The sequence below is a fragment of the Cheilinus undulatus genome, linkage group 4, assembly GCF_018320785.1.
Source record: "Cheilinus undulatus linkage group 4, ASM1832078v1, whole genome shotgun sequence".
NCBI classification, from domain to species: domain Eukaryota; kingdom Metazoa; phylum Chordata; class Actinopteri; order Labriformes; family Labridae; genus Cheilinus; species Cheilinus undulatus.
The window spans coordinates 37,553,039-37,577,633 of record NC_054868.1 but is presented as its reverse complement, the minus strand read 5'-3'; the positions used below and the strand labels follow the sequence as shown (position 1 = coordinate 37,577,633).

The following is a 24,595-nucleotide window of genomic DNA, read 5'->3' as shown; positions in this document are numbered from 1 at the left end:
TCCATACCGAAGGGATTTAGAACAAATAGAATAAAGATCATAAGAAATGGAGTTAATTAAAACGATTTTTGCTGTTTTTTTATTTCAAAGATCTCTTAGCTCCCACACACATCATCGACTGTGTGTTTTAAATAAACAGATGACGCAATGCCAGAGCAAATGCTTTCGTGTAAGTAAATGTCCCTGTCTCCCTAGGTGGATGGATGCCTGAGGGCAGACTGGCTAAATAAATGTGAGCTTGTCCTATTGGAGTGACATTAAATTAAATGAGAGAGGAGTCTAGCCTGGGGTCTTAAGGGAGAAGTAGCGCTGCCTGGTTACCCCACGGATTTGGCCATTAATGAGAAAACCCATATTGAACCTTTCAGATGGCTGTCTGGTGTTGACTTAAAGACGGAGAGCAGCAATAAGAGCCCCAGCAGCTCCCTCTGCCCCAATGCTAATGGCAATTAGATCGACAACATTTATTTTAGATGTTCTCTTCTTCTGCGACCCAAAAAGAATAGAGGATAAAAAAGAATGAGGGATATATGGAGTTTCTGCCAGAGCGTGTGATCTCTATTTATGAGTGTTAGTGGAGTGAGAGATAGAGAGAGAGCCTGGAACTATATCCCAATCACTTACACGTTTGTTCCCTTTGTTCTGCGCTTGTTGGCAATATTGTTCTTCAAACATGCGTGTATTGTAATGATAACAGTCAGTGGTCTGAAGTGTGTGCGTAAGAGAGAGCGAGAGCGAACATTTCTGTGTATGTTGTTAAGAATGAAGTGCGGGTGGACGTTTCATGTGGCTGATAGACAACAGGGCTAAAGATGAAAGAGGCAGCTTCATAAATAAGGCAGGGCCATAGTGCCGGATATTGACTGAGGACATGCCGGTGTACTTTGAAATTCATTTCTTTTTTTTCCCCCTTCTCTTCTTTAAGGCGAAGCAGCCTTGCTCCCTGTGTGTATGCTGAGATGTATATTTCAGAGACGTCTAGACATGTCTTTCATTCTGAGAAGGGGTCCCTCCATGGAGCCAAACGTTGAGGGAAGCTAGAAGAGATGGCTTGTAACATGCCTGTGTGTGTGACAAGAGGCCGAGGCTGTCGTGGAAACTCAGCAGAGGGATGTTCGCACTGTCTGACTGTGATCTGCTGTGCTTTGGTCACACACAAACACATACAAGGCTGTGATTGTACACATGCCCTGGATGCATTATTGAAAATGGCAGGCAGAGGACACAGAATACTAGACAAAGAGAGTGAGAGGAAGGAAAGCCAAGTTGTTCTTTGTACCTTTGCCTCAGTTCAGAGATGAGCTCCTAATAGAGGATGATAATGTACGCCTTTCATAACACGGTTTAAATCTCTCCCTGAGTGAACTGTTTATAGCCATACATTCTGACTCTGAAATGCAGCGAGAGCTACAGTAGGTGAACCTTGTAACTCATTAGGGCTTGTGGCCCACAGGCCAGAGTGATGCTGTGTGGGTTTTAGTGTCATGGGCCAAAATGGTCCCTCCTGCGGCACACAACCAATCAATACACCGCTTTGATCAGCACCCCTCATCAGCTACCCACATAAGCAACAACTATACATGACACGCAAGACACCCACATGCACACATGTGCATACACATTAATTCCATCAGTCGTTTTTTTATTCACTTGCTCATGAGAACATGGATAATTTCACAGATGATTCACACAGAGGAGAGGAATGCCTGAGCAGAGTGCAGCAGACAGAGTGCTGCCACATGGTGGAATCAAACACTGCAGATGAGAGCAGCAGAAAGTGCAAACATGCATATAGAAACAAGTGAAGACAGGGAGACAAAGAGTGAAAAAGGGATGTGAAATGAAAAAAGGAAAAGTAGGAGGTGCACTGGAAAGGGAAGCATAAAGAAAAAGAATAACACTAAGGAAGAAAAAAAAAAGGCGTGAAACTAACTTGTCCTGCAGCTGGCGGAGCTTGTCCTCCTTCTCTTGGAGTTGGCCTCGCAGGGCTTTGTTAGCCGCCACCTGCCTTGTGACCTCGGCACTTGCACTCTGGGGGGAGGGCACAGGGTGTGTGTGTGTTAGTTATTGTGTTTAAGTGTGTGTGATAGGGGGTAGGGAAGGTTTTCACGACACGCCTGATGACAGGTCAGGCACAGCATGGCACCTCATTATAGCTACAGCGGGAGGGTGGAAGGTGCTAAAAGAGGTTAAGAGGAAAACAGTCATTTTCAAAGAGGGAAAGATAAGGGAGGTAATTTGGAAAAATAACATTTTCAAGACCTATACTACCAAGTGCATTGAAACAAGGCTTGCATACTGAAACAAAAGGTTAATAAGAAAAATATTTTTATAAAAGCAGCTGTTTTTGAACATTAGTGAATTTAAACTCTGATGTTTTTTCTCCTTTATGCCAGTATTATGACATATTAAAACATATGGTTCATGATGACAGTTTGGCTTCTGATCAAACAGACTGACGGATATTTGAACGTGCATGTTCACTTTGGTTTAAAGGACCCTGTGTCCCTTGTGGGAACCGTAGCAGTACAAGCTTTTGATAATGCGCTAGCTCAGTGCCTTCAACCCCACAGAGCATCCCTTGCCTCTCCCTTTTACTGTCACCTGACATGACTTCCTCATCTGTGTGTAATGACAGCAGCAATCTGTCAGGTGACACTGATGAGCTGACTGCAGAGAGGGTGATAATACTGTGGTACCACTCACACCTCATTCCCTATGATGTAGGGCACGTCTCTGCTGCTATTCCCAATTTCTCATCTCTCTGACAGGTACTCTGTAATAAGATCAAATGATAAGAAATGCTAATTCGTGTCGAAATCACATGCAATTTCAGGTGATGTTGAGTGTAAATTGAAAGGCTCAAGAGTTTTTTTACGCTTCATGATTTGAAAGTAAAACCTTGACAGAGTTTTCTTCCCAGAATTTCTTAAGTCCTCAAGGACTGCCGGCTGTTTAAACCACTGAGTTGTTTAAGTGACTCAGAAATATGGATGTTTCATACGAGAAGGAAAACAGGAAAATCTTTTTTGTTTTTACTAAAAATTCATGCATTCTTGGGTATTCTTACACAGGAAGACTGTTTGATTCTGCATAAGTAGCCAAAAGGCACTAAAAAGTTTGTTTTTTTTTTTTTAGTGCAAAATTTACTTTTTACACTTTATATTGTTTACTTGCCACCTTGAAAAAGTTTCCCTACGGAAAGCTGTAAAACATACCATGAAAAGGTTCATTGTTTTGATGGTATAATTTACTTAAGCTTCATAGTGCACAAAATTGGACATGAACATGATGCGGAACACCATCATCCTAATTAAGAAGCTTAATCTAATAAGGCATGCACAGAGAGACAAAGCATGAGGGCAATTCATTAACCCTAGAATTCGACATGAAACTTAAAACCACCAACCTTTAGTTTGGTTTGAAGCTGTTTCACTTCAGCCTCAAGGGCTTGGGAGGCTGTATCAACTGGGGCAGGCACAGGCCGGCTCTGGCAGGAGCATTCTGTTTGCTGGGGGAATCTGATTTGCCTCCACTGCTCCAGCTCCATCTCCAGAACCTTTTTCTGCTGCTCCATACCAGCTAGATCAGAGGTCAGCTTCTGCAGATTGACAAACAGATAGATGGGTGAGCTAAGTTTGATACTCAAAGTTGTAGCAGCAGGTAAACCTATATTTTTGTTAAAAGATGGCGAACATTAAAAGTGGTGGTAGACATGCTACACTGCAACATAAATTACTTAAAGAATTTTGACCAGAGTCCTATGGCTAATGGTGAGTTTTAATCGACGGATGCAAAATAAATGATTAAAAAAATCCCTTTTCACACTGTTACCTACACTGAAAATTTCCTGACTTGCTTGTTCACACTTGTCCTTCATAGCAGGAAGTTTTCCTTCAGTTTGAGTATCTGTCAATGGAATGGGGTGGGATGACGGGATACAAGGGGGCTAATAGGAAAATTTCAGGGGAAAGTCGAGGTAAAAACTTTGCTGTTTGCATTCACACATGCAGCTCACTCAGGTATATTCAGGAAATTTTCAGGAGTTTCATGCAAGTGGGAATGGGGCTAAAGAGACAGCATATGCAATATGTTGGATATACTGTATGTGTTGCCACAGCAGGGGTGTAAGCTCTGTTTACATATCTTGGCTTTCATAAATCTCCCTTTTATGCAAATTATGAGACTGATTACGCTGTTGCCCAGTCAATAAGGCCTAATTCTCACTGTGACTGGCATGCATAATAAAGCAATCCTGTAGAATCAGAGAGCTCTATAAGGCAGAGAGAGTTCAGCATTTGGTGAGTGGCTGGGTTCAATGTAATTATAATGAAACTATTATATGATGTGACATTTTTAGTTTATCAGTGGCTCTAACCACAAGTATCTACAAAGTGTTAATCCCAAAAAGGTATTTGCATGATTTTTAAGAAAACACAAAGCAGAAACACACCTCTGCATGTTTGGGTCAATACTGCCACAATTAGCTGACCTGGTATCATTTCAAACATGCTTAATGGCACAAATAGGAGCCATGAAACATGAAGATGTATGCTGCACACATGGGGTAAATGCTGGAACACACAGACACAAACACCCACACACCCACACCCACACACACACACACACACACACCCAAGTGTAACCGCAGATTCCCAGGGGTTTGCTCTCTGCTCTGCATACATGGAGGTTATTGATATCTGGTTGCTGGCTGACACCTTTTAATAGAATCCCTCTTGTTTTAGGTTTCCTCTGCTCTGTTGGAGGCGTGCATGCCATTTCCCCAGGGAGGGTGAAAGCGAGAGAAGTATCAGAGAGATGGCGGGAGAGAGAGAGAGGGAGGAGTAGAGAATGAAAAGTGAGGCTATGGCTGTAGTGGCAGCGGTACACGAATTAAGAGTGGCATTGATGACACTTCCTGTAAGACAGGCTTTGATTTCACAGGCCATTTTCAGCTCTGGTGAGAAATGACACTGACATGGACCGATGTACTGGTGGTCCATTAGGCTTCAAGACAGGACACCTCTCTCTTTCTCTCTTTCTCAGTGGTCTCACTGATGCTGTTCCAAGTGATACCCAATCATTAGAGGGATAAATAAGGAAACTAAGGCTGCAGAAATAGACACATGCCTGAGATCACACACAAATGCATGCAGTTACACATGCACCAATGCAAAAATAAAGGTAAATCTGATGTTATAAATCAACATAATTAAAACTTCATCTTGTGCAAATCCCTCAGTCATTTTGCTATCATCCTCCTGGCCAGATAACCTGAAAGTCCATCTAGATTGTTTCATATATCCATGGCATGGGATGTATTTCACATCCATATGGGGAACATTCAACTATGTCTGGAAAGGGCAGAATCTTTCATTAAGCCAACCGGCTCAACAAAGTATATGACTTAGTGGATATGTGTTATAAAAACGCCCTCTAGTGAATTATCACTTGCCAAGTATCAAAAGTAATACAAAAAAAGACATGTTGTGACATTTTTTTCCTATATTGATTTTGTTAGGTTTAATAAACATCTTATTTCTAAAAAATGAGAACTGTCTGGTTATAGTTTGAGGTATCAGGCTTTAAAGGGTTAACGCAGTGCAGAAGTTTGTCAGAAGAACAAAGACATCTTCTCTACCAAGAAAAGTCCAGATCTGATAAAACTGCTGCACACCAGTCTCTTCAGCAGTAGCCATTTTTACAAGCTTGCAGTGCAGCTGAACCATAGCAAGCGATTCTTTCTCCTCAAATGTGCCTGATTGGCTATTCTCTGATCAGGAATAGGTATATCAGCTTAAAGCTTTGAAAGATATTTCCACCTGATGCAAGACAGTCTGGCTGCAACAGGTTTCATTTCTCTGGCTGCAGTCTGTTCATTTCTAACAGCATTTTAACTTTTAGCAAAGTTAAAGTTAAAAGCCTCAATTGCAAACCTAATTACAAAACATTTAATAAAGAAGGTAAACAGTCTGCTTACAGGAAAAGGTCATCCTCAATGAAAACACTCTAATGTAGGAAGCTCTGTTAGCTGTGTAGATAACGAAGCTATGTGGCTAACTGAGCTATATCTAAGCTCACAAAGCAGCTACATAAGCTCTATTGTCAATGCAAGCTACATTATCTGCGTAGCTAATTTAGCTTTAGTTACATTTGCTAAAGTTCATGTTGCTAAAGCTTGCTTAGCTGTAGCTAACATAGTTACACAGCTAACATAGCTAAAGCTAAACTCACAAAGCAGCTATATAAGCTACATAGGCACATTATCCTTGTAGCTACATTAGCTTTAGCTAAGTCTGTTAAAGCTCACATTGCTTGAGCTAACTTGGCTACATTGGCTTATGTAGTTAAGTTAATTAAGTAGCTAGTTTAACATGTTAGCTTCAACTAAAGCTAATGCAGCTAAATTAAGCCACCGCTCATGTAACTTCTTCTAAATGGATCTGTGCATGATTAAATCCTGGATTATCCCACTGACCTTTTTTCTCTGTTTTATTAATGAATTGCTTCTTACTCTGTAATATTTGCATTGTGTTTATTCCATGAATGTGACTGTCAGACTTTGTTTATGAATGAATAAATACAATACAATACAATACAATACAATACAATTACTTTATTTATCCCCGAAGGGAAATTCATTTGTCTGGAGTCTCATCTGTTTATGGTAGAATTATATAGTCTTATTGCCGATGGTATGAAAGATAGAAGAAGAAAAAAGTTGACTTAAAACAAATCTAAAACTGAAAATATGTTGTAACAACAAATCATGGCCTTTCCTTTCTGAGATGTACAGTGTCTGAGATGAACAGTCTGTCAGAGTGGCCACCAGATAAGTATGGTCTGCAGCAAGACCCCTCTCACCAGATGACAGACACAGAATTTGGCCAACCCATTAAAACTGCAGGCTACTGGACAAACTTATTGTGTAATTTCGAGTGTAGGGATCAGTAAAATTTCAACAATGTCTGAAGCTCTTTAAAATCCTTCTGGTGGGCACTGATACAGCTCGGCCCTCAACACACAGGTGGCAGGTTCAAATCCCAATCCTTCTGTTTGATGCATGTCTTCCACCCCTGTCTCCCTATACCCCCCCCCCCCCCCAATATCTTTAAATTAACTCTGTTGCAGCGCTAATCCTGTAATAATCCCAGCCCCTTACATGTTATAGGTGGGTAGGACACTACACAAATAAAGAAATATGTTTGGTAAATTCAGGAGGCGATGTCACAACCCATTGCTAAGTAAACATGTAGTTAATGATTGAGAGAAGAAAATAATCCAAGCAACCAAATGGTTGGGTACCCATGACAAGTACATTTTGTTAAAAGCAAAACTTGATGTACGATGTGCTCAGGAAGGCATGCTGTCACCTGGTTCCTAAGCTTCTTATGTTATTTTAAGGCATAATTCTGGTGTACTACATGCCCTCTTATGTTTCCTCTGCCCTTTGTTATGATGTTTTTGATGTCTTGTGTGAAGCACTTTGAATTACCTTATTGTTCAATCTGCTAAATAAATAAAACTGCCTTACATTTCATCATGATTCTTCCCTTTGCTGCTTTAGGCCATTATTTTCAATCAGCAATAACAGCATCTAGCAAGATCTATAAAAGACAGGTCTTAATATAATTTAGCATTGCTAGTCATTTCAAGAGATCCCAGCAATTACTGAAATGGTATTCAGTCAAAATGAAGACTCCAAGATGCAGTTAATAGAAAGTCTCAGAGAAGATAAGTGTGTTTTTAAAATATACTGGGAAGTAATGAAAAACAGTAGAATCAACACTTGTAAGAACTGAAACTTTCAGAAATAGTAATACCTTACGACTTAATAAGCACATCTATGGGGCAAAATTGTCATGATACTATTAAAAAAAACATGTTCTTCTTAAGTTGGTATAATGAAAAACAGATTTTAAAAAATAATAACTAATAAAAACTACTCTGGAAAAGTAAGTAAAAGTTAGGATGAGGAAAGAGGCATACTGGTTAGAAAGTGGAGTGGTAGGACAGAGTGTGCAAAGGATCAGGAGACACAGCAACACAAACAAGTTTCTGTGAAACTGCCATGCTCCTTCTCACATGATGGCCCCTGTGGAGGCTGTCCTAAGCCAATTACCAGCAGAGAGTTTTAGTTGGAGAGTTGGCCAGGACTGGCTGGAACAAGCCCAAAGTCCATCACCTTTTGCCCTTTGCAGAGAGGGCAACAAGACCTGGCTCTGGCCAGCAAGCCAGCTCCAACTTTCTCTGGTGGAGTGGCATTAATACTGCAAGAGGAGAGAGGAAACAAACAGGAAGACAACAATTTCCCCCTCTGTCCACTCCGTGTATTTATGTATGGGTGTGAGTACACCAGTGCCTTCACTGCTGTGTCTGAGTCTAAGGTCTCGTTGGGCCTCAGCAATCAGCTGCCTGGGTCGGAGCACGAGGGCCACTTCCTTGGTTGCAACACAAAGAGGGTTGTACTCTGACCCATGTGCACAAAGCCAATATACCGGATCTTTGCTGGTTTACACATAAAATATACAGACATATGCCACTTTTCAGGCATCCAGTGGGTCCTCGTTGAGTTGAACCATGTCTTAATTCACGAAAAGAAGTCTCCTGCCTGTTGAATTATATCAGTCAGTGGGTTAGTGTGTGTATCATTGTGTCTATGCATGTGCATCCTGCCTGCAGGCAGATACTAAATAACTAAACAACAATGTGGCAGTCATAGCCACCTTGTATGTGTCTGTGCACATATCAGGAAACTGGTAGTGACACACATTGTTGTGGGGAAACGGCTTGTTGAAACATTCAGTGGGATGAGACAACAGCGGAGAAAAAGAGAGCAAGTATACTCCTCTCCTCTGCTCCATGGCGCTGACCTCCACAGGCCTGTCAGCCACACTTATTAAACATGATAAGGGCAAAGGACCTGCTTCAGCTGCACCCTCCCCAGCCCAGCAAATACAGAAAAAACACAAAAAGAAAGACAAAGGCAGTAAAAAAAAATCTCCCAAACATTTACAACTTACTCTTCTGGTTTTACTCATCTTCCTAGTTTTTCCCCCAAAGTTACCTGTGAGAGCTGCTTGCTGCTGCACAGCTTCTCAGTGAGGGAGTTGAGCTGTGCTGTGATCTTCTCGTTGGCCCTTCGTAGCTCTCTGGCTGAAAGCACAGCATCTTTCCTGGCACTTCGCAGTATGTCAACGTGACGCTGCAGGGACTCTATGCGCTGTTGCAGAGAAGAGGAGGAGCAGCGTTGGGTCTTCATTAGCATCCTCTTCCTCCTCCACCTCCTCTTCTCTCCTCCCGTCCCTCGATCCCAGGGCTCATGCTGTTCATCGTCTAACAAGGAAGTACACGTAGGCCCCTCAGAGTTGACAAGTGCACAGAAAAAAATCCCTATTTAGAAGCTACTGCTGGGAGTTAACAGGTGTATGCGAAAGCACCTTTAGTGTAAGCTCAAGTGAAAACTGTGATAAATCAAACAACTTGAATGATTAATACTTTCCACTTAAAACTCATTCAGCAGAGTCAGACAGGAAACAAACAAAAAAAGAAGCTTGTTAACTTCTTTAAAATTTTTTCTGATCTACAGCATGTACATACATTTAACGCTCTTCCTGCTAAAATTGATAGTTGATTAGATACTTATAGTTCTGCATGGATGTAGAATAAAGGAAAACTTATGCTACCTTCAGCCAGAACATCAGGTTGTTTCCTTTTAGATCCTGCTGCTGGCGCTTTTGTGTTCAAGATCTGTGAGCACCTGTAGGACTGAAAGAACAGAAAATTTGGAGACAGAGATGAAAAGCAGCAGTTAAATGTAACACAGCCGGTTGACATGTTGCACAGCTTATAATGACACTATGATCACAGGGTTCACTCAGTTTAACAGGACAAGACAAATCACCGCGCGCTTTAATAATTCACCTGAGCATGCTCAGCTGACTTCTACTCAAACACCTCTCAGCTGATATTACCTACGACGGATGCTTGCAAATGCCGGCTTTGTTCAATCACCGTCTCAAAGCCGTGATTCATCCAACAGTATGACATGCATGTACAGTCATTTGCACTCATAAGTGTGCATGTATGTGTGTGCATGTGTGTGCATGTGTGTGACACCTCCCAACTGCACCCTCGTTTGTAGCGACATCAAAGAAGCCCCCAACCCTCCTTCACTGCCTGTTTCCTTTGTATATGGGTTCAGGTAGGATTTGATCAGTGCCAGGTTTGATCACACGGTGCCTTGCAGGGAGGAGAGGGGAGATGAACCCTTTGGTTCGTGACATACCACATCGTGAGGGGCCAGGGCTGTCATGGCGATGAGCCCAGGAGGAGCTGATGGGCACATTTAGCGGATCTGGAGCCGGTAAACTAAAGGGGATCTAAGAGTATGGGTCCTGACAGCTCCCCGGCTACATGTACAACAACAAGCCTCTCTTCCTCTCCACCTTCTTAAAAAAATAGGAGAGGAAGACAGAATATCTTTAAAGGTCCCTCTGTACTTCTCTTCATCTCTCTTCTTGACGGACATATCTCTCTGGGGTTTGGAGCTGCCATGTCCAGCTGTGAGGTGGTTTGATGTGGACAAGACCAAGGGTCCAGGCCTATTGATTTCATGGTGTGGAGAGAGGACTGAAAAGAAGGAGCATTGAGAAGCACACAAGGGGAAGACTCACTTCAAGAGCCAGTTCAAAGATGTTCCTATTGTTCCAACTCATGTAACAAAAGATTCAAGGAACATTTAATAGGATACAAATCTAGGTGGGTAATCTAACCCTTTGTAAAACCCCACTTTTGTGAAATATTATCTTTATCAGTTTACTTTGTTTTTAAAAGAAGGGGTAGGTCATATCAATTTAAAATACTCCAAGTTTTAAAAATTTGTGGGTAAAAACTGTGAGTTTGGGGCGCAGTGGCCTAGCGGTTTAAGGCGCGCCCCATGTACGCAATCGGCCCAGGGTTCGAATCTGGCCCAGGGCACTTTCCTGCATGTCTCTCCCCAGCTCTCTCATTCCTGTTTCCAATTCTGTCCACTGTCTTCCTCTGTCAATAAAGGCATAAAATGCCAAAATAAAAATCTAAAAAAAAGTTTGACACTTCATGAACTATCAACACTCATCAGTTTCTTTTCTACTTTTTTCTACTTTCTACTTTTGATTACAATTGCTATGAAAATAATCCACATTACACCGCATTCCAAATTATTATGCAAATTAGATTTAAGTCCCCTAAATTGTCATTTTTTGGTTTTTCGATTTAACTCATGGATGGTGATGTGTCTCAGGGCTCTATCAGTCACTGAAAGAAATCTCAGATAATTAGTTTGCCAGGTGAGCCCAATTAAAGGAAAACTACTTAAGAAGGACATTCCACATTATTAAGCAGGCCACAGGTTTCAGGCAATATGGGAATGAAAAAGGATCTCTCTGCTGCTGGAAAGCATCAAAAAAAATTAAGCTTGATCATCTTACTGTGAAGAAATTTGTGGCTGATTCAGAGCACAGACAGGTTCGTGCAGATAAAGGCATAATGAGGAAGGTTTCTGCCAGAGAAATTCATCAGATTAAGAAAGCAGCAGCTAAAATGCCTTTTTAAAGCAGCAAGCATCCTCAAGGTTTAAGATCCTTCAGAGGCTTGCAGTTGTGCATAAACCTACTATTGGGCCACCCCTAACCAATGCTCACAAGCAGAAATGGTTGCAGTTGGTTAGGGTTAAGTTAGGATGGTTTTCTTTTTTTATCATGTTCTATTGGCAAAAACATTGTTCAGTATTGTGATAAGGACATTAATTTCTCTAAATGCACAATATAAAATGTTATTTTATCACTTATTTGGTACCACTAAATCTGAGGGCAGCCGACAGCCAGCTTGATTTTCATCATAATGATATGAGAGCATGGCCATTATCATTATTGGGTCTCCATTCAACAGGTAAAATGTAAACATGCTGAGTGAAATAGCACTGCGTGTTTCTATGCAATGTATTTTTTGTTAATTGCAATACATTAAGGTTTATATGAAATTCAGATTTATTGTGCAACAGCCCTGAAAATTTCTTCTTTTCTGAACTCTAAAATGATCAAAGAATGATAGGAGACTAACCTTTCTGATAAAGTGTCGTCTGTACGGTTCGGAGTTTGAAGGCACACTGTTGAGACTGTCTGAGTACTCGTCACCACTGTCACTGTAGAGCAAAGGGAGAAGAGGTTACCACACCAGAATTTGAACCAGCAACCCTGGCTCTGAAGTACCACCAGTGGACAAAAATCCAATTTACCTTTTATGGTTGATTTAGTTGACATCAAGAAAAAATATGTGCATTTCGCCACCCCCCTTCTACCAACAGAAAATCAATGTCCCATCCAATTTCTGAGCTGGAAGTGTAAATGTGGGTGTAAATTAAGTGAAAAGCTGCAGTGTCTGTAGCTGATGGTGAATGCATCAACATGTATGAGAGCGGCTGTGGCCTTCATTAGCCCTGTGTGTGTGACAGACGTGTGTGAGAGGCACGGCTGAGCGGAGCAAAGCAAAGTTGCATCTGATGGACACACGGTAAGGGCTTCCTGAGACGCGTACTCACAAACACACATGCTCGCACACGCTCTCACACACACAGGTTTATTGACAGTGACCTTTGACGTGAAGGTGGAAGCCAGTGACATTTACGCTGGCGGGTTTATTAAGGTGGGGCCTGGGAGAAGCAGCAGAGGTAAAGACCACAGAGAGGAGATCTAACTGGAACATGACAGGGCTGGGGGCTAGTCAGGGTTAAATCCGGGTCTGGAGAGGGGCAAAGGGACTAGCTGATGTTCACTAATCACCACCACTAAGACAAGGGTTACAGATGTTAGATAAAAACAAATACTTTCTGCATCAGACTGGTGACATAGTTGAAAAGTTCTGACTTAAAATGAGCTCTGGGACATTCACATATGTAGGGAAGTAGCTAAGAGTGTGGTATTTTTAATAGCTATTTCTGGCACTCTGAGTCAATAACTGTGTCAACGATACATAACTGTACAAGTTCTGTAGCCGTCTCACTATTATTTTTTAATTTAGTTTCTGTGGATCACATGCAGATTCAAAGAAGCAAATACCATAAAATTGTCTAAAATAAACAGAAAAAGTCAGTTTAAGTGTACCAACAAACCATCAAATTCTTGATGCAACTAAGTGGACAGACTTCTGGGGAAAGAGAATCAAAAAAAAAAATTCAGGATGAAGAAAAAATATCTTTCTGTATACTGTCTCTTCTTGAATCAGTTTAAAGCCTCATCAGATCTTAAATCTATTTTTCAACAGTGACTTGGCAAAGACATCATAAAAACAAGGCTATGGTAAAAACACCTACACAGTGTTTTCCACAGGTATGTCACAATCGGATGGGCAACCCAGGTATATGTACAGCCACCCAAGTATATCTGATGATCATGTTTTGTTTTTATCTTTACATGGCATAGCCCACATCCACAAGGGACGTTGCTGGTAAGTCCCTCCTTTAAATCCGCCTATGCGGCTGCAACATCTCTCACTAAATTGGAGCTTTGAATGCTGTCATTTCAACAGTTTTCTGCATTTACTTGTTGCCAGTGCACTTACTTGTTGCAGTCATGAACTCATAGTTTAGGGTGATCATTGCGATACATTATGTCATCAAGAATCAGCCTCTACACATGTGGATCAACTGGTTTGATAATAGAATATTGAGTGCAGGGGTCGGGAACCTGCAGCTCGGAGTCGCATGCGGCTCTTTTGCCCCTTCCAAGTGGCTCTCTGCAGCTGTGCCAGAAATTTGAAATAAAGGCTATATGCTATTTTGAGATAATAACTTTACTTATTAATATAGCACTTTTAAAAACAGTTGTTTACAAAGTGCTTTACATACAGCAATACAGAGATAGATTTGTATATTGTATCCAAAAAACGTGTAGTTCTTTCATTCATTTGGAACTTTATATTTACAAAAAGGCCTATTTTAACAACTTTGATATGCGCCATCGTGCCTCCAAGGTGCAGGACAAAATGCCGATTTCCTGTTTTTGAAACAAAGGTCAGGACGTGGTCTTGTCACAGTTATGACACCTGAAGCAGTAGTTTTGTGCTCATCACGCGAGTAAAGTTTTTAATATATGAAATCTGCTTTAGCACAGCAAGAGGGAAGATCAGAATGTGAAAACAACGATCAACTTTGATAAGTTTCATACAAAACCGGTTCCTCCGTGGGACCCAAGGAGGACTAAAGTGTCAGCGGAGAATGTGAATGGTAATAATGTGAACAACAGCCTGAAAAACTAAAAAAAATTCACACTTAACAGCATCAGTCAGGTAAAGAAAGGCAAGAGAGGCAAGCTCACATTTTATTGTTATTCTCAACTCTGTTGCTGTGACGTAATTATTATCATTCAGAAGATTGATGAATTTGATGGTGATTTAAATATTTTTGACATGTAATGAATGTAAGTTATCGAGTGTGCATTTGTGTTGTAAAAGATGAGATTGTTGATGTCTGTGCTGAAAATGTCATGTGTGTTAATGTGGCGCTGTCCGTGGTGCTGACACGTGTCACTCATGGAGAGGGAGAAAGGCTGTAAACAGCTGATTCTACTCTCTTGTGGATTTTTGGAGTGATTATCACGATTGCTCCGGTTTGCCTTCTGATTGTATTATTGATGCAATCTGTAACCCAGTGATCATGGATGCTGTTTATTGATTGGGCCAAAACGCATCTTTCCTACTACATTCCTGCATGTGGCGTAGAAAGACAGACAGCAGCATAGAGAGAGGAGATGAAGTAGAGAAGGTTTCATCTGTAGGTGAACAATAGGCTACTACAAAATCTTACATTAACTCTGTCTGATAGCAGATGTAACAAGTGTGTGTGGGTGAATAAAGAAATAATGATTATATCAGTATCATTAAGGATAAAAATAAATAATCGCTGGCTAATAATAGCACTTACAGATAAAAATAAAAAATATGTACACAGTTTATTTCTATTGTAGTTTGCTGTTAAATGCATCAAAATGAAAATTATGATTAAAATGCCAAGTAAGAATAAAATAACGACTAAGTGGAAAGTTTTCTGTGTGATCAAACATATCAATTGATGGCCACATACCTTTTTTCAATCAGTTATGTCGATAGACAAAGACTTAGACTAATTGACTGTGTCATCTTCATTGGAAGGTTCAAATATGTTTTGTGCCTCTTCAAAGATTTTCTGGAGGGGGGTACGAGCAAAAATGGCTCTTTCAACCAAAAAGGTTCCTGAGCCCTGATCTAGTGGAACATCTGAAAGGGTAATGTATCATTATTTGAGCATCTTTATTGAATAGGCTGCTGATGAATATAAATAAAATAGTGTATAAGAGATTAGATGTGCATGTGTGTGGGTGATAAGATAATAATGGAACAGGAAAAACTTAACTGAAATATCGAACGGTATTATTTATATAATACTGAATGAGGAGGGGTCCCCTTTCACCACCTCAATCACCCAGGTACAGCACTGACACATCATAGCTCCCTAAAGGATATTCCATGCTTTGGAGGAAGATTTTGGAGTATTGTGTCAAACAGTGCTTTCTATTAATATAGTCAAAACAGAGGCAATAATGTTTAAATGTATGCTGTTTTGTAAACATCTTTTATTTCAGGACAAGAGAAACTTTGAGAGCAGTGTTTATATAAACCCATTGATAAAAATGAACTGCATTTTCCTACCGAGAGAAGGATCTAATGGGATTCAGAACTATATTCTTCCCATGGTGCCTTACTCTTATTCTGTCCTGCTCACAAACAAAACTGCTGATCAGCTCAAAATGGTCTGCTGCCTCAAGCAGAAGCTCAAAACTTAAGAGAGGGAGCCAGAGGCAGCCATAAAAAGGAGTAGAAAAAAACAAAGACTTGTCAGTATCCTTAACAAGTCTGACATCTTTATTTGGCTCTATTTAGGCCAAACTTCCTTAGGCAGAAGTACTGTATTTCTGGAAGCACTGAGCAGACATATCGCTGAAGAAGACCGCTGTGAGATAAGAGACGCAGGAGGCTTTACAGTAACAAATCAGTTGACAGGTGCTTAAATAAGACAACATCTCAGTTTAGGCCCCTTCTTCACAAATCCACTTAGATCCTCCTCTCAGGTAAAGGGAATATTAGACTGCTGCTTATTAGCCACATGGAGAGGCATTAGGAAAGCAGGGCATAGCTGCACCCAGTCCCTGTTAAATGGCCTCATGTGGATAGATATGGGGTGGATTACAGGCTGATGAATTAGTCGGTGAAAAGATGGCGAGTTACTAGGACCGAGCGGGTAGAGAGAGGGGGATACAGGGAGAGAAAGTGAGGGGAAATAAATATCAGCTTTAGAGCTCTGAGTGTTTGAAATCAAATCATTCCGACCATCACTCAATAAATGTTGGCTCAGTGGCTTTTTTGCATAAAACATACATGAAATAATTACTGTCGATGGTTCTTTATTTAGAGGGAGTTAAACAGCTTGTAGACATCTGGTACTGAGCCGAGTAGGGTCATTCAAAATTTATCTAACTAAATTAAGGCGAGGAGAGGAGAGCGGAGGGAGGGTTAGATTGAAAGGAAGGGTGTTTGTGTGTGTTGTGATGGAGTAACAGGGTGGCTGGAGGAAACAGAAGTAACACACACACATTTGTGAATTGACATGCCACTAGATAAACAACATCACTCCACACAGGGTGGGGTATGCTTCCATGCCTGCGTGGCTGTGTGTGTATGGGTGGAGTAGTTGGATGTGTGGGGGCATTTGGTACTTGCAGGGGGATCCTTAGCACTGTCAAGGGGGGGTTAGGGTATATGCAAAGGACCAGTAAATTAAATCAAACTGCCAAACTGTCAATTTCGGGGTAGCGTGACTAGTGCATGAAAATGGCATCACTGGAAGGTATCAAGGCTTCGGCAACCCCCTTATCCCTAGGCTTTTCTGGCATCCGTTCAACTTTGTGCAGAGAGGTGGCTAATTTTGCATGCAAATTTCAGTCAATAAGCTCCAAGCAAAGGCGTCCCAGGATATTTCAAAGGATCTGACAGTAGTTTCCCCCTCCTCTCTCCTTCTCTCTATCATTCTTGCTTGCATTCTTCTTTTGGCTCCTGAATACCAACTAGACAGACGATGAAATTCAATCACCCATTTGCTTACGCTTTGCATATGCACGTTGTCCCCTCGATGCTGCGGGGGCCCCCAACAATTCAGCCAGCCCACTCTCTCAACCCCAACTACCTAAAATAATGAGGTGGGAGGCAGTGAGAATGAAAGCATCTGTGTGTGTGTGTATCATTACCTATCCACACTCATGTCCTCCCACTCGTCCTTAGTGGGACTTGGGCAGCGGCCTTGCCGGCTGATGGCTTGATTGGGGCTGACTGTTGGGTGGCTGTGCTGCTGGAGTGGACCTCTGAGCCGTGTTGTTTTGAATTTGACCTTGTTGCTAATGTTGCTGACGTTCCTACCTGCCCGTGCAGGTCCTGCTGCATGGTTCCTATAGAAGTCCCTGGCTGCTCTGAGAATCCCTAACTCCTGTCTCAGCTTTAGCAACTGATGATGAAGTTTGGTCGCCTTTTTTTGAGAGGCAGCCAGCTGGGCCTCCAGGGCTGAGATCTCACTGCGGTGCCGCTCTCCCTCAGCCAGGGCCTGGGCCTGGGCTGCTTCTTCACGGATAGCTTCCTGGGTCCGAAGGTGATCCACAGAGGCTTTAAATCTTCGGCAGCTGTGGGCCAAGTCTTCCTTGGCCTTGAGTAACTGCTCTTTTTCCTCCCTCAGCTTCTCTGTCTCTTCCTCCAGAGATACCATCCTCCTCTCCAGCTGTTCAATCTGAGGGAATCAGAGATAAAGATCCTCAGAGGTACAATAGCATTTCTCTTCAGATATCTGCCAATTTCACATAAATACTTTTGCATACATTGCTTTTACAATGCTAGTGAAAACATGCAAAGATGCCATGTTTTTGTTTCAACACTTTGTTAGTAGTCCAAATTACTCTTCTAAAAATTTCTTGAAATCTCAGGACATTCTGTCCCTGAATTCCTAAATTGCCTGGTCACATATGATCCTTACAGTGTAAGACAATCCATGCCAGACATACGTCGTGGCTCTGATGGGACTTAACATCTCAGTTTTTCCACTTGCTAAAGCATAATCTGAACTACATGGTTGGTGGCCTAAACCTGTTTATTACATCCATCACCCTTTTGCCATAACCTGAAACAAATTTACCAAGGCACAGTTTGCAGCTTCTTTTGAATAGAAAAAGTATTTCCCATCTTGATGCAATTGTGATGCATAATTGTAACCATAGACAGCATATGTTTAGAACAATTACAGCACAGTGTGTTACAGTTTACACACAATGACTCAAAACTGAAAACACTTGTTGCTAATGATGGGATGAAACTAACATAAGCTAGGTTAAGTTGACATCAATGATGGATGGAGACATTCTAAGAGTCTGAGGAGGAAGAGTGTGTGAGATGTGGCAGACTACAAGGAAGGGAAAATAAATTTCAGATTAAATTTGATTAACTGTAATAGATCAAGTTCTTGTCCATGAAATAACAAGATGGGAATCTAGATGAAAAATCACACTAGGCAGTACAGAAGGTAAACTGTGACAGAGTAGCGAATATTTCTCTTTGGCAGGTCTTCATCATCTTTATTCTGATGATGAATCAACTTGCCAAAGGTCTGAGGAATACAGTATTGCTTTTTAGCATTTGTTTTTTAAAGTCAACTTCTCTCCTATGCATGTGTCCAGGTGTGAAAAAGCTTCTGTTCTTTGATGTTTCTTTTCAAAATTTAACTGCATTTTTAGTAACTGTACCAATTATTGAAATAAACTTCACATACTTACTAAATTACTCACTGTTGTCTCAAAATAAACCGTATCCCAGAGCAATCCATGACCTGCGTTTTCTGTTTTACAGAGTGGTGTGTAATGCTGCTCACTAATATTTTGATATTCACTGCTGTGTGCATGATGTGTAAACAGTGTTTGATACTGAGCACAGATAAAACTGTTCTGATGTGATTGGCTTTGCTAGAGGAATCAAAGTTTTTTCAATGTAGTTTGAAAACTGGGTTTTGTGTTCACAATCTAGAGAAAAGGGAGAAAGGTTTCAAGAAATGTGTACTGGCAATTGTTAAAAACTGAAGAGAGATGACACAGAAATAACAACAGAGTCCATGTCCGGTATAATGAATGTTTTTGGACTTTTTTTAATCAGTGATGCTTGTATGAAGAGTATGAAGCAGGTGCTCTATGTGCACTGTATTCACACAGGTTGTGAGATATAAACACCATTACCCTCACCTGCTTGCTTGCTGTGAATTTTCCTGATTATGTCCTGCTGTCTTCAAATATCAGCTCAACCCTAATTCACACAGAAAATTTACTAGGTAGCTGGTTGTTAAATGTTGGGGAGAGTCAGGGTGAAAGGTTCTGCCATTTGTTTTCATACATGCAGCTTATCTTGAATATTGTGGGAAATTTTCAGTGAAATCACCAAAAAAAAAAAAAAAAAAACACCTTTGTGCGGTAATGTGCACATAGAGGTTTCCCCTCTGAAAAAAGTCTAAGATTTTAATCCCAGTCTGTATATGCTGTGTTTATGTCTCTGCCAGTCATGGAACTCCCCTTTCCCACCCATCTTGGCAAGTCTACAAACATCTGACGGGCACCCTTTAACCCTGATCACCACTAACTAGGCAGTAACCAGGAGCACTTAAGAGTGTTTTTAGATCTTTGGTGGAGACTGTTTAAGAGAACAGTGGATGCCTGCTGGGTTCATGCCTCCAGGCAATCGCTTCCTTTTATTTGGTTCTCTCTCTGCCTGCTGGTGAGGCCTGGTGCCCTTTTGAACAAAATTAAACAGCTACACTCACACTAGATGATTCACTGCTATGATGGCATATAAACACATGCATGCAAACACATGTACATCCTCCCAAGCAACATTTATGGTATGTTAAATTTTCCTCTATTTTCTTTGTGAACTGTCTTCTCCACTGACCTTCTGGCATGAACATGTGGACTAGCCATGGCTGAATGACAACTATACTTGGAAATGACTGCATGATTAAGTCTCCAAAGAGAGTGGATACTTTTTCATCAACTGTGAGATTTTCTAAGGTTCTGTGCTTAAACGAGACTTTGTGGGGTTTCTTTTATTGGCGGTGACAAAGAACACTTAGTGATGGCAAAGTGATGTACCTTTTTAAATGACTGTTCCAATCGCTCTGAAGAAACAGAAAGCTTTTTCGGAGTGCTGCTTTTGACCTGGCACTCTTCCACCACTCTGTGAAGCAATTCTGCAAAAGGAACAAAGCTCATTATTGTGACATGATGTGTCAGAGGCAGACGGCAATCAATGAAATGATAATGAAGAGGGTACATTAAATGAATTAGCATTACTAAGGTCTAATTTCCTTCTTAAGGTCTAGTTTCTTTTTTTAATTTTGCCAGTCAAACAAGTACGAACACAAAGGCACTTGATTTTTTTTACAGCTAAAAGCCAGGTATTGTTTTCTTAAATTTTATCAAATAGCGTTTTTTCCTGCTGATTATCAGAAAAGTGTTTTATTTAGTAGTCCACATGGAAATAGGAAAACAGTGTTCAAAAGCACATGCTGATACATGCTATGTGCAACCTCTCTCTGGGGATCTTAAACAAACGAAGAGAAGTGCTTGAATCCCTTGTGAACACACGGCCCCGGGCTGCCCTGCTTTGTAGTCCACTGTGTTCCCCCAATGGATATATAATCTCCGTAGACTAACACTCTGCTTTATTGTAGGAACTTCAATAGTGGCCTTGGTAAACATTTGATTTAGACTTTATGATAACAACAGAATGCATGCAGTTAAAGTCTAAACACTTGGGGATTTGATGCGCACATATTCATGCCCGAATGCACAATATAATAAGCCCCAGTGTCACTGTTTGACACAGAGAATACCCCCCCAAAGTTACAGTATCTTCTCTTCTTCTAAAGGGCATCAAAATAATACAAAACTTTGAGCCTCTTACTCTCCCCTGTTACACATTAAAGACAAGGCGACGAAAATAATTTAAGAGTGAGAACATTAAATATGCAGGATCTTAGCTTTACAGGTCAGTTGATCTTTTAGAGACCGAGTTTAAAAAAAAAAAAAAAAAAAAAAAAAAAAGGTTGTAGAAGGAGAGAGCGAGGGTGATGTTGTGAGGAGCCGCTGCTCCCTTGCTTTGCATTTGACGCTTTGCCCAGGGAAGTTTGTTACTTTGAATTAGCCTGCTCTTTTGTCTTCCCAGCATGTCACATTCAATCAGACAGAGCACCAAATAGGACAGGAGGGCTGCCGGGTTCACTGGATACATAACCAGGTTGGGAGACAATTATCCAGCTACAGTGCTGGTGGCTTGGGAGTTGGCACCTCAGCACTACCTTGATAAGAAGACGCGGTGGCTCCCTAGTCACCCACAGTTGGAGGAGGTCCTGGCACTGCAGCATATATTAACATCCCTCCCACATCTCCTCATGGACTGCAGCACAAAGGCCCTGTTCCTTTCATCTGCTGCCTTTCGTTAGCGTGATGGTGGCGTGAGCACTCCAAACCTTCATCCCTTTGATCGGGTCACAGAGGTTCTCCAGGAGCAAATGCTGTGGCCACTCGTGCTTTTTTCCTATCAAATACTTTTTCCTATTAGTATCAAGTAATGAGCCAATGAGGCTCTAAATATGTTGGTTTTAAACCAAGTGCAAATATATCGAATAGAGCCAGAATGTTAACACCTCATTTAAAATGCCAATGTTTAACACAAGTGACATTTATTCACTCATACAGCTGTAGGTACCATCTTGCTGGACCAAATAATTATTCATTCTGACAGCTGTAAACCTGAATTAGAATTAACATTTAAAGCAGAGCTATTCAATTAGTTTGGAATGGGGGCCACTTCCTGAAGAAGCATCCATATGAAGGGCCTGGGAGACACTGCATGACACTGTGAAGAAGTATTCACCCCCTTCCATTTTTTTTTTTCTTGAATATTTGTCTCACTGAAATGTTTCTTGACATTAGAACCAACCTGGCCCTATGGGAAAAAAGTCTTAAATGTAATAACTGGTTGTTCCACCCTTGGTGGCAATAACTGCAAGCAAGCGTTTGTGATAACTGGCAATAAGTCTTCCATATCACTGTGGAGAAACTTTGGCCAACTCTTCTTTGCAGAGTTGTTTTAATCCAGCCACAATGGAGGGTTTTCCAGCAGGCTTTGGCTATCGGTTGTGTGCTCTTGCACTGCAAAATAGTGACAAAAATGCAGAGGCTTTCTTGGTATAACACTTCAAAGATTTTTGATGGCGCAGAAATTTGAGGCAACATTGTTTAACAATGACCTTGGGGGCCTTATCTGGCCCCAGGGCCTCCAATTGAATAGCCTGGATTTAAAAAGTCATCATGACTTTTATTTGGAAAATAAAAAAAACACATTTTGTGAAACATCGTCTTACAGAGTTTTTATTTAGGTACACCCATCTGTGCAAATAATACACAAAAAAATCAGAAATGCTTCAACTTAGGCGTTTGCTCTTGGTGTTTAGCACTACTGCTCTTTTTCAGTGACATTGCATTTTGAAATAAAGTTTGAGATTACACTAATAAGAACCTGTGGTCACATAATTACCATTAATAGCATTATCAGACATGTGGGGCACTGTGTTGACACACGTGTCACTTTACAGTCAAGGCCAAGCTCATCAGCATCTCTTTGGTCCAGGCTTTTCACCCCTGGTTTTCTGTCCCTTTGGACATCCACAGCAGGAGCAGTGGCTCATGGCAACCCTACTTCCTGCCCAGACAGTACCCAAGGCTAGTGGTTGTTAACTGGTTGGGTCTCAAGACCCATAATCAACTCCTAGAGACCAGACAGACTTATTTAATGAAAAGCACAGTACAGTTTAGACCTGTTACAATGCAAAACATGAAAAATCAAAGACAGGATAAAACAAGAGTTTTGTGGACCTTTTGACGCAATTTTTGTTTCCAGGAACACATTTGTGATCCACTAAAAAGGTCTCTGCGATCCATTTGGGTCCAGCCCACTAGTTGAGAACCACTGTCCTAGGCCATGCTTACTTGGCACATACATACACCCCTTACTTTGCCCTTAAGGTGTGGACTTTGTTATTTTTTCAACAGATTATTTTCCCATGCCCCTGGTAACATGCAAGGACATCCAGAGCACTATGGGGGTTGTGTCAATTCTCCTTACTGTGAAATGGCACTCCCAGGTAACTTAGTAGCCCCATCTATGCCTTAATTCTGCCTCAATTTTTGGTCCAAAATGACTTAAAGCTCTGCACAATACTGTAGATATAGAAATATCTAAACTATTATCCTGCACACACAACAAAGAGCACATTTTACAGAGAGAATGAAACAAATGTTCATCATTAACATTAATGATGAACAAAAACAGCCCTGCAGGGGATCAGACTGTGTAGAACTAACAAAATCTATCTAAAAGGGATTTAATTTTGGGTTCAGGGTGGCAGGAAATGCGAGATACAGTTTCTCATTCTCTTATGTAACATCTGTATTTAGTGATCATTTTTCAGTCAAAATGTAAAACTGAGCCTGTCTTTCAAAGGAGATCATTTCCAAATGCTCTTGACTGGGCTGTCAATGAGAGAAGATCCACTGTTTTAATTAGTGCCATCCTTTAAATCACATACTCGCATCTCCAATACACACCATCACTGGTTGTGAAGAAAATTAAAGTGATGTAGGGCAGATTTTTTATTGAACCGCTTAATTAAGGCCAGAGCTTTCTGTGGTCAAACCCCTAATAAAAGACTGCAGATTGGATTGAAAGCAATGTGCATTTTAACATCAGGAATGATAAATGAAGACAGGATGAACACTACTTGATCTTCCAATCAATTTGTAAGGAGTTGATCAAGTCTTAATTGAGTTGTCTTATTAGTTCTGCTCGCTCAATACAGATGGCCCAGAGGTACGAGGATCGCTTAAAGGTGCTGTCACGTTGAACATGTGTACTTTTATACAATAGTTCCAGGTTCCTGAATATTTTTTGACCATTATGCCTTTAGCAAAGTTTTGGGTAGCAGTGCAATAAAGAGCAAGAGCAATAAGTTGGGGATTTTACTATATAAACCAAAAGTTAAGAAGGAAAAAGACAATGGAAACAATGTCTTGGGTATTTTAAAGCCTTTGGTTCTCAACTGGTGGGTCAGGACCCAAAAGTGGGTCGCAAAACTATTTTCAAAAGATTATGCAAGTGTGCATGAAAAAAAAAAGTGTGGCAAAATGTCTATGATGTACTTTTATTTTGAAGGACATATCAGAATCTCTTTGTTTCTTCAAATCTTCTGTCCTTTATCAAAGCAAAACTATCCTATTATTTTTCACTATTCATTACAAACACTGGGTTCTTATTGAAAAAAACAAGACATTTGGGTAGCAGTTTGTCAATTAGTAGGTGGTAGTGGTTCCTGTCTGGACCAGCAAAGAACCACAGTTTTTAGGGTACAATATGGATTATTTTAATGTTAATAAAGCAGATATAA

At 40.9% G+C, this 24,595-nt stretch overlaps 1 protein-coding gene across 1 annotated transcript in view; it reads right to left on the bottom strand.

The window, feature by feature from the left end:
- Positions 1 to 24,595, bottom strand: part of cntln (centlein, centrosomal protein) — a 133,414-nt gene that overhangs the window by 47,902 nt on the left and 60,917 nt on the right. Inside the window, exons 16-22 of the mRNA XM_041784419.1 lie at positions 20,241 to 20,338; positions 17,316 to 17,845; positions 12,103 to 12,184; positions 9,687 to 9,768; positions 9,068 to 9,336; positions 3,410 to 3,601; positions 1,934 to 2,031 (exon numbers count right to left, since the gene is read on the bottom strand). Coding sequence (XP_041640353.1) covers positions 1,934 to 2,031; positions 3,410 to 3,601; positions 9,068 to 9,336; positions 9,687 to 9,768; positions 12,103 to 12,184; positions 17,316 to 17,845; positions 20,241 to 20,338 — 1,351 coding nt within the window. The remainder of the gene's footprint in view (positions 1 to 1,933; positions 2,032 to 3,409; positions 3,602 to 9,067; positions 9,337 to 9,686; positions 9,769 to 12,102; positions 12,185 to 17,315; positions 17,846 to 20,240; positions 20,339 to 24,595) is intronic.